Source organism: Penaeus chinensis, chromosome 20 (genome assembly GCF_019202785.1).
Source record: "Penaeus chinensis breed Huanghai No. 1 chromosome 20, ASM1920278v2, whole genome shotgun sequence".
In the NCBI taxonomy this organism is placed as follows: Eukaryota; Metazoa; Arthropoda; class Malacostraca; order Decapoda; family Penaeidae; genus Penaeus; species Penaeus chinensis.
In genome coordinates, this window is record NC_061838.1 from 2,898,671 (window position 1) to 2,910,111 (window position 11,441).

At 40.3% G+C, this 11,441-nt stretch overlaps 1 protein-coding gene across 1 annotated transcript; it reads left to right on the plus strand.

The window, feature by feature from the left end:
- The first annotated feature begins 7,955 nt into the window (after window positions 1-7,955).
- LOC125035782 lies at window positions 7,956-11,196 on the plus strand. The gene is made up of 4 exons (XM_047627995.1): window positions 7,956-7,964; window positions 8,043-8,292; window positions 8,723-9,824; window positions 10,380-11,196. Exons 1-4 carry the CDS (start codon window positions 7,956-7,958, stop codon window positions 10,543-10,545), a joined length of 1,527 nt encoding a protein of 508 aa, XP_047483951.1. The 3' UTR covers window positions 10,546-11,196.
- The last annotated feature ends 245 nt before the right edge of the window (window positions 11,197-11,441 follow it).

Genomic DNA, 11,441 nt, shown 5'->3' on the forward strand with positions numbered 1-11,441 from the left:
TATTGAACTTGGATAAAGATGATAACAGGGGAGAAAAAAGGGTGACTATAGCTGATAATATTTATACGTGTATAAGCAGTAATGCTAATAATGATGAAAAGTATTGTTACCATTATTACTATTATCACTACTATGTAATCGTAAGAAAGCAAGTGTTGCCATCGTCATTCTTGTTATGTTTATTATTTCCATCCCTCTCAGTATTATAACCTCTGTCGTAATCTTCCCTTCGCTGGCCAGTAGTCGCATTTTCTAAACAGCAGCTTCCTCCTCAGAGGCGGAGAAGGCGGCTTCGGCCAAAGACGTCGGCCTGCCCGAGGCTCCGTTAGCGGTCGCCGCGCACTCGGGGGTCAAGGCAGCGAACGAGAGCGAGGCCAGAACTGCGGGATCCGAGAGCGGGACTGAGCGCAAAGGGAGGCTCATAGAGAAGCTCAAAGCATGGTACAAGGGGAAGGAGCCGGAGAAAGAAGAACCCAGCGGCATCATCATCAACAGCCATCTCTCGACTGGCCACTTGGACCCTCACGGACACCATCACCACATTCCCGTCTACCACCAGCCTCCCTTCGTGCAGCCCATCATCATCGGAACTGGCGGGGGCAGCAAGGACGAGGACCCCGTCGTCATCACCAAACCTGTTCCACACTACGTCACGGTTATTCACCCTGTCGCTATCACTGTCACGGAGACACAGAAACCGTCACATATCCTGGTGCATACGACTCTATCGACGTACATGACCCCTTCCCACGTGTACATCCAGGAGACCAACACGCTGGAGCCTGTGACCGTCACCTTGGGGTCGCACGAAGCGAACTGGGGTTGGGACTTCTACGGGATGGGCGAGGCCGGCGGGAGCATTGGCGGCGACCACGTGGTGTACTTGGTAAAGCCCGACCACGGCTCCGGGGGCTCGAGCGCGTCCCAGATCGTGATCCAGGAGGCGCCGAGCAGCCACGGGGATCACGAGGTGATCATAGTCCACAAGCCTCACACGGTCACGGTGGCTTCGTCCAAACCCACGGTGACCCACACAGTGATGCTGCAGTCCAAGCCCCACGTGCACGGCTACGTCAAGGGCGTTTTCGCGGGCCAAGGCCACATCCACGTCGGCAGAAGCATGACCTGTAGCGAGACCTGCAACCTATACTACAACCATAACAACGAAATGAGGAAAATGTGGAAGGTGATCAGCGCAGAATTACATATTTGGTAGCCATTTGAAAGTTCTGCATTTCGGTTCGAACGCATTTTTGATTTATGAATTTGGATTTCAACTGAATTTGGAATTTTCAATTATAGATCCAACTTAATTTTGAATTATGAATCTGGGTTTGAACTCAATTTTGATTTTTTTGTTTTTTGAAATTGACTTTTCGGTTCGAACTGAATTTGGATTTTGAATTTGAGATTGAACTCAATTTTAGATAATTTCAAAGGCATGCAATATCAATTGAACTCACTTTTTGGCATGTCCAGTCTTACATAATATTTATTATTTAACGTAATGTTGTCTAGCTTCAGACACTGATAATTTCACTCTCGTGCTTAGTGTTCAACGTTAACATTTTATTATCATTCTCATTACTATTAGCATTTGTATAATTATTATTATTACCATTGTTATTATTATTGTCATTGTTATCGTCATTGGTATTATGATTATTATTATTATCACTATCATTTTCATCATTATCATTACCATTATCATATCAATTAGCATTCATGCCCGTCTGTACACACTGCAGTTAGGGACCTTGTGAAGGAGAAGGAGAAGCAGATGAATAAAAGAAATGAAGAGAGAATGAAATGAAAAAGATGGAGAGGAAAAATAAAAAAAAGAAGCAAAATAAGAAGAAAAGAAAATGGAAGCAGGGAAATGGGAAAGGTAAAAAAGGAAGAAGAAAAGAAGAAAAGTGAAAACAAAAAGAAAAGAAAAAGGGGAAAGATTAAAAGAAGGAAAGCGAAAAAAGGAAAAGAAATAGGGAAATTAAAAAAATAGAAAAGGAAAACGCAAGAAAAGAAGAAGAGAGGTCCATGACGGGACTTAGAACCGCCCATTTAAACCTCTTTTTGCCGTAAAGTACAATGACACTTGCTGTTTTTTGTTTTGTTTTTGTTTATATATATATATAAATGCCAATAGCAAATGAGAGTCTGTTCTAATCTTAATTTATTGGAATCAGCAGTTGTAGATTACACTGGATTACTATTTGACTGTTTAAAAGTATAAGTCTTGACACACTGAATACTCTGGTGGTAGATATATATATTTAAAAACCTCACTATACAGAAAATAAGTTTATTGAAGGATGAAACAGCTGGTGTATCATTAATCCAGGAAGATTGATTTTAGTGTTTCAATATTGCCCTTATTACGGTCAAAATTACTTTTTTATGTTAAGTAATTTTCTGTTTTGTTTCTCTGGGGGTGTTTCGGTACACAATATTTATGAAGTATTTATGTTACTTGTGTTTTTCTCCTTCATAAGCTATGTGTTTTCTGTTTTGTTCTGTTTTTAGATCATTTAACACAATATTTATGTTACTTGTTACTTGTCTTTTCCGTTGCTTTGTTTGTGGGTTGTTATACAAAATATTTATGATGAGATTCACGTTGCTGTTATTTATGGAATAAAGATAAGTGAAAAAAAAAAGTTTCATTGCCCGCTTTTTCTTTGTATCATTATTATTAATAATCTATTGTGCCGAGATGTTACGATCCACGTGTTCAAACGTCTTCATGTTCAAATGATTTGTTCCACGAGAGGCATTTCACTGGTCCTACCTCTTTACCCTTTTCTTTATTTTCGGAAAGATTTCTTTTATTGACATCCGTATTTCAATAACGTTATAATAAAACATAACTGCAGCAATATCGATAGTCAAGTAGGGAATACTCATTGCTCTTTCGTGACTGAGTACTTGTGGAGGCATCTGTGCAACAAAATTTTACAGTCGACAATGCGTGTACCCGTTGTCAATGAGTTATTACCTTCGTTCGAGTCTTTGTAGCGCTTTTCTCATACTTGCTTCCCCCTTCAATAGATTCATCCTTTGAGAGGGAAACGCATTCTGTCACCATATCCTTTGTCATCGTATACATTCTTGTTTATCACTGTTACATGCACGCCGGTCTTTAAATAGGTAAAGTAACAAAGGCGGGTTTTTCGTGGTTTTTCCTTTAAATAGCGAATCCTTGTCGTTCGTTTTACTCTCCCGTCTTTAGCTTATGAAAAGTCTATCTAGCAAATCATGTTCATTAAAGTTCTATCCATTTTTTTCTGATGGACGACAGGTTTAGTCACTTCTTTTCACTTTGTCCAGCCTTACTTAGCTTCCCCTTTTCACAAAATATTGATCGGGAGCTTCAGTTCTTCGATTTGTATTGTAATGATAACAGCCCCCCCCCCCCCCCCCCCCCGCATCACTGCTACGCTTACTTCCTTTTTCTGTATGTTAAGTTTCACTCATGTCTTGTAGATCTAATCATATATCAATATAATCGTGAAACAGCAACTCTTCAAATCCTTCACTCCCAGTACGAATCTCCATTAATAAAGTTAGTCTAATACGATTATAAACAAATATACACTCGATTTCAAACCTTGGTACAAACCCTACGGTATACGAAGCACATAGGGGCTCCCAAATTTTGTTCTAAACATCATCCTTATTTATTTATTCTAAAGTCCTCCTAAGACACTTAAAAGCGAATTGTTCTTAGATAAGTTTAAGTGCGTTATCATTTGCGAAATTACCTTGCCAATTTTTTACGGTTATTATGGTGTTATTATGCTGTACTTTGACAGTGTCTTATCACTCCTATTTAGAAATCGTGATTTGACAGTATTAGCAGAATTTCAATTAAGGATTCATATGCACTTATTAACTTAAGTACTCCTTTTGCGCTAGTCTTCCAGCTTTGTCTTGCAACTCTCGTCACTCTTGTTCCCCGACTGTTGGTATCAGAGACTTGCTTCCCGCCGTCTTGCCGTTTTGTGGACGCTGAGCAACTCTCACTTGTCATCTGTTTCTTCTGACTTCCTCATTCCACTTAAAAAACATTGTTAAACCTCGCATCAGGTTAAAAATGCCTAATTCATTTCAATTCTTTTATTTGTCCATTGCGCAGAACATCGCAAGCGCCTCGTCCCGTAAAACAAAAACAAAACAAAGTCCGTATTTGATTGTTTGATTACTTGTGTATCAGTCTGTAAAGCTGTTACTTTACAAAGTGAATATGTCAGTAGTGACCTTCCCTGTTTTTAGAGCTCCAGGAAAATATGTTCAATTCTATTATCAACATATACCAAATTGTTTGTTTATATTCTTATCAATCAGTTTTGAAATAGTTTCTACCAGTCAGCTGTCAAGCATAGCAGCAGAAGGCAGTTAAGATGGGCAACATAAATTGACTGATAGGGAAAAAAAATCATCACGTCATAAGTAGTAGTAATGATAATAATAACTATAATGATACTAATAGTAGTAATAATGATAATGTAGGGCTTCGTGTGAGGACCAGAATTATAGCATGTCCAGAAAAGAAAGTCCAAACGCCAAAACGGGCGACTTTAGACGGAGCAAAGAGTTAGCTGGTCCCACTGGTGTAAGTACGAAAGCAGAATCAAGAACGGAGAAAGTTGCTATACTACCCCCACAGTGTTGTCACTGATGTTTCCACAAAACCGCTAGACTGGACTTTAATACCCGTCAGACGTAAAAGCTCCTCATTTTTCAAACTATAAAAAAAGACTTTAGAAATCGGTAATTATAGAGATGATTTATATTTCCCCTTCTAGATAATAATTCATAAACTCTCGATCTAGCGAGAAAATCGCTAGATTAGTAACACCGTATCTCCGTTATAATATTACGCCAGCCGCCACTCTCACCTAGGTGTTTGTATATTGAAATTGCCGAGGAATGCTATTCTCGGTCTACCTCGAGTTTGCTTGCCTTCCCTTTTACCGCTTAGGCTAAGATTCGCTAATGTGCCTTTATAGAAGCCGAAGAAATGTGATTCAAGTGCAGGATATTGCGCTCCCCTTACACCGACCGAGTGTCCAACGAGATCCTCAGAAGAGTCGGACAGGGACGCGAGCTTCTGCAATTGATGGGTGTACAACTCCAATTCCTCGGATACGCAATCCGTAAAGGCAAAAGGTATAGCGAATATAAAGGTTACTTTTTATCTGATCCTTGTGGAGCCCGATGTTAAGAAACTTTGCCATTACACAAACTTTGGAAGATTTTACCACTTTTTTTGTCATGCGAAGATTATTAAGAGGGAGAGGGGGATGGGGGGGAGGAGGGAGAGGGAGAGGGGATGGGGGAAGAGGGAAACGGAGAGGGGTATAGGGGGAAGAGGGAGAGGGAGAGGGGGTTGGGGGGAAGAGGGAGAGGGAGAGGGGGATGGGGGAAGAGGGAGAGAAGAGGAAGAGGGAGGGCAGGTGAAGGCGGAGGAGAGAAGGAGATGGGGATGGAGAGAGAGGAAGGAAGGTATGGAGGATTGGTGGTTGGCTGGGAGACAAAGAGAGAGAGAGAGAAAAGGGGAAAGAATTGTAGTTATAAAGGAAAGAAAGGGGAGAGAAAAGAGAGGAGGGAGAATGGGGGGAAGGAAAGTGGGGGAAAGCAAGAGGAGGGAGACGATAATGGTAATAAGTATAGAAATGAGGTAAAAGAAGAAAATACTTTTGTCTTTTTCTCTCTCTTCCTTCCCCTTTCCCTCTCCCACTTCTTCCTTTCTTTCCCTCTCCTTCCTTCTTCTCTCTCTTTCTATCTATTTCTCCCTCTCACTTTTTTTATCGATAAGGACGTCGATCAAGATATTAGTGATTAAATAAAGCTATTGCACTTTCAGAATTTAGAATTATATATATATACATATATATATATATATATATATATATATATACGTATGTACGTGTATATGTATGTATGTATATATATACCTATATATATTTTTACATATACACTTATATATATTATATATATATAGTTTTACATATACATATACATACATATATATGTACACACACACAATTATTATTATTATTATTATTAGTATTAGTATTATGTGTATATACACTCATATACATATAACATATATGCATATATATGTATTTATACATATATATGTATATATGTAAATATATGCATACATATATATGCACACACACACACACACGCATGTGTGTACATATGTATATATGTGTGTGTGGTGTGTGTGCGTGTGCATGTGAGTTCCATAAATTTGCTTTGTCTTATACTCTCACAAGTTTATATACTTTCATGTTTTATTTTCCCTTATACATTTTGTGCAGTTATTATCTTTAGGTCTCAAACTCAAACTTTAGGTCTCTCTCTATCCCTATGTACATAAACACATATATGAACCGTATTCATGTTGATAAATGTATAAATGGCAAGCATGAGAATGAATATCTTCCCAAAATAAGAGATGTATTTAAATACATATCTTGTATTGTGAAGATATTCATTCTATTCATACGTTTTATACATACAAACCCACACATATATACATATGCACTGTAAAATGCGTACACGTTTGTGGAGGAGAGTGTAAAGGTTGAAGGGCGCTCCATATCGAAATTGGAAACGAATTTTCCCCGTGATAGTAATCGCGAATACACTAAACATTACAAGACGTAAGCCTATCATGTTCCTTGACGCAGGACAGAACTCGAATAGCGTCGAAGGAATGGCGTATTCGACTGAAAAAGTACTTTGGAACATTATCAATGGCAACCTCAGGCAAGCACGTTTTTTCCCCTGCCAGAGGATGGTCTCAGCCTGAGACTCGACCTTACACGCCCGCGCCCGCTGACTGTCAGTCCACCACTCACGCTGGTCCGGAGAGCACACGCCACGATCCTCCGCGAGAGCTTTGACTGACTCGGAGTTCAGACTCTCCTGGTCTCTCAACTGTACGGAGACTCTAGTAAACTGTGGGCTGTAGCGTCTCTGCTGAAAGGCTGAGCTGTACGGAGACTCTCCTGGACTCTCCTGAGCAGTACGGACTCTACTGAAATCTAAGACACTGCTTCTTGACTGCGGGAACGATGGTGAGTGACCGACGCAAAAAAATATATATATATATAATATATATTGTGTTCCAGGAAATCGTGACTCTTGAACACTCTGCATCACAAAGTCGGTTTCAGAATACACTTTAGTATTATTGCTTTTGATTCCCATGATAAAGGGAAAGATATATAGGATAGTTCATATATTGTTTGTATATCTCTCTTTCTTTCTATCTTTCTCTCCTATTTTCTCTCTACCTCTCTGACTTCATTCACTTCTTGTCCTCTTCTTCACCTTCTTTTACGTTTTTCTAATTCTGCATTCCATCCTTTCATACACACATATATATTATAATAATTTCTTTCTTCCTTTTCTTTTCCTTTATTTTTTTTTCTCTTCTCTCACTATTCCTCTTTCTCTCTCCTCCCTCTCTCTCTCTCTTTCTCCCACCCTCCCTCTTTCTCTATCTATCTCTTTGTCTTCATCTGTCTGTCTGTGTGTCTCCCTCATTCTCTCTCTCTCTCTCACTTCATTCACTTCTTTTCCTCTTCACCTTCCTTTACATCTTTCTAATTTCGCATTTCATCCTTTCTCTCTCTTTCCTTTCTCTGTTTCTCTCTCTCTTTCTTTTTTCCTGTTTCCCTCATTTTATCTACATATACACACACACACAGATATATATATATACATTTATACATATCAAAATAATTTCTTTCGCATTTGCCATAAGGGTGGTTAGCTGTTTTCCCTGGAAATGCCTGTTTCTCATTCCGTTTAAAATTCCGGGCTGCGTGTTATAGCATTCCCCACAACTCAAAGAACTGTGTGTTACTCCCTGTTTGACTTGTTGGAGTTTTCTCGTCGATCAGAGAGCGACGACCCAGGATGCTCTAGCAAAAAGGATGAATCCAGTTTGCATTTTCTTGCGTGTGAATGTTTGCATATCATTAGTGTAACTTAAACAAGGCCATTTGATTCCCACTGCCCAGGGCGAGCGTCAATGTCGCTGTTACACCGCCTTGGTGCTGATCGGCGCCGCGCTGGTCCTGGCGGCGGTGGCGCCGGACAGCCACCAGAGGAACGACGTGCGATCGTTGAAGGAACTGCACCTGAAGGACAGGCCTTTGGCGACCCACTACCACCGAGTGGATCCTAACTCCTTCTCCTACAGGAGCGAGAGATCCGTCGGTCCTGCTATTCCCAACGCCGAGGAAAAGCAGCAACAAGCAACGCCACCCGGTGAGTCTGGCGCAAGCTTTCTCAAAATGAACTGGTTCCATTATTAGAAAGCGACTACACGGCTGTGTGTTTTGACCAGGCTTCGACGGAATTTTCTCCAGGGAGGAAGAGACGAGGCACTTTGGGGAACTTACAGCTACGCTTGTCTTAGCCGCTTTAGTGGGAGTAATTTGCGACCGGGAATATTAAATTATTTCCACAGAAGCAATTATGATTGGAGTGAAATAACTAAAATGGTATCACTTTGAGATTTCTAGAATTCTTGTGTCATTTGATATTTTTCGCAGAAACAATGGTAAAAAGTGATAATATAAATGTGAAGATATCATTTATATTGTACAATAAGGTTTGATTGGTTTCTGAACATTCTGTGGTGGCGATGCTGCTTACCGTGTAATCTGAAGGGCCATCAGTCGCATTTTCTAAACAGCAGCTTATTCCTCAGAGGCGGAGAAGAAGGCGGCTTCGGCCAAAGACGTCGGCCTGTCCGAGGCTCCGTTAGCGGACGCCGCGCACTCGGGGGTCAAGGCAGCGAACGAGAGCGTGATTAGTACTGCGGGATCCGAGAGCGAGACTGAGCGCAAAGGGAGGCTCATGGAGAAGCTCAAGGCATGGTACAAGGGGAAGGAGTCGGAGAAGGAAGACCCCCGCGGCATCATCATCAACAGCCATCTCTCGACTGGCCACTTGGACCCTCACGGACACCATCACCACATTCCCGTCTACCACCAGCCTCCCTTCGTGCAGCCCATCATCATCGGAACTGGCGGGGGCAGCAAGGACGAGGACCCTGTCGTCATCACCAAACCTGTTACACACTACATCACGGTTACTCAGCCTGTCGCTATCACTGTCACGGAGACACAAAAACCGTCACATGTTCTGACGCACACGACCGTATCGACGTACATGACCCCTTCCCACGTTTACATCCAGGAGCCCAAAACGCTGGGGCCAGTCACCGTCACCTTGGGGTCGCACGAAGCGAACTGGGGTTGGAATTCCTATGGGATGGGCGAGGCCGGCGGGAGCATTGGCGGCGACCATGTGGTGTACTTGGTAAAGCCCGGCCACGGCTCCGGGGTCTCGAGCTCGTCCCAGATCGTGATCCAGGAGGCGCCGAGCGCGGGGTCGGGGGACAAGCCGACCACGTCCGAGGTGATGGTCATCGAGTCCCCCGGCCACGTGCTGAACAAAGGTATCCAGACGATCAAGGACACTTTCAGCGGCATCTACAACGTGGGGAAGGGAATCAAAGACAAATTCGACAGTCAGGTCTCATCGCTATTCGACAAAGACGATCACGAGGTGATCGTAGTCCACAAGCCTCATACGGTCACGGTGTCTTCGTCCAAATCCACGGTAGCTTCGTCCAAACCCTACGGTGACCCACACAGTGATGCTGCAGTCCAAGCCCCACGTGCACGGCTACGTCAAGGGCGTTTTCGCGGGCCAAGGCCACTTCCACGTCGGCAGAACTATGACCGTAGCGAGACCTGCAACCTATACTACAACCATAACAACGGCCACTGGTGAGGAAGAATCACATTTTTGGCTGCCATTTCAAAGTTCTGAATTTCAGTTCGAACAGATTTTTGATTTGTGAAATTGGATTCCAACTAAATTTGGAATATCCAGTTATAATTCTAAATGAATTTGGATTTTTTAGCTCAAGTTTGATTTTTGTTTTTGAAATTTACATTTCGGTTCGAACTGAATTTGGAATTTAGGATTGAACTGAATTTAAATTTTTGACATGAGATCATTTAAAATGCACAAAATATCAATTGTTCTCACTTTTTAGCATGTCCAAGTCTTACATAAAATCAATTCTTTAACGTAATGTTGTGTAGCTTCAAACACACTGATGATTTTACTCTCGTTGTGCTTAGCTGTCAACATTTTTTATATCATTCTCATTACTACTAACATTTGTATAAACATTATTATCATTATTGTTATCATTATTACTGCCGTCATTGTTATCATCATTGGTGTTATGATTATTATTATCATCACTATCATTTTTATCATTATCATAACTATTATCATATTAATTAGCATTTACTTCTTAAACGTTTTCATAGTAAACATGCCCGGCTGTACACACTGCGGTTAAGGAGAAGAAGAAGCAGAAGAATACAAGAAATGAAGAAAAAGATGGAAGCAAAAGAAGAAGAAAAGAAAAAGGAAGAAGAACAGAAGGAAAGTGAAAAAAAAAGATTAAAAGAAGGAAAAACAAACAAAGATTAAAAGAAAAGGGGAAATTATAATAAGGAAAATGAAACCGGAAGAAAAGGAGAAGAGAGGTCCATGACGGGAATTTAAACCTCACATTTAAACCTCTTTTTGCCGTAAAGTAGAATGGCAATTGCTTTTTTTTTCTTCATATATATATATATAAATGCCATAGCTCAAAGACAAGTGAAAGTCAATTCTAATCTTAATTTATTGGAATTGGATTAATATGTGATTGTTTAGAAGTATTATAAGTCTTGACACACTGAATACTCTGGTGGCAGATAGATAGATATTTTTAAAAATCACTATACAGAAAATAAGTTTATTGAAGGGTAATCCAGTAGGACTGATGTTTCAATATTGCCATTGTTACGGTCAAAGTTATTTTTTTCATTGTTAAGTAATTTTCTGTTTTGTTTCTCTGAGGTGTTTTCGTAGACAGTATTTATGAAGTATTTATGTAAGTTGTTTTTTCTCCTTCATAAGCTATGTGTTTTTTTTTTCTGTTTTTAGATCGTTTAACACAATATTTATGTTAATTGTTACTTGTCTTTTCCGTTGCTTTTTTGTGGGTTGTTATACAAAATATTTATGAGATTCATGTTGCTGTTATTTATGGAATAGATTTAATAATAATAATAAAAAAACAAATGTTTAACTTCCCGTTTTTCTTTATATTATTATCATTCTATTGTGCCGAGATGTCACGATCCACGTGCTCAAACGTGTTCATGTTCAAATGTGATTTTGGCTTTTTAACCTTGTTTAAAGTCAGGTCTGGCGTTTTAGACGAAGAGAATACTGCGGTTGGTGCTTTACATAACTTTGAATACAAATTTGTTCCTTACTCTTCACATCACAGAAAACAAAGAGTGAAGTATTTACCAGTTGCTTGGAAAAAAAGTTGC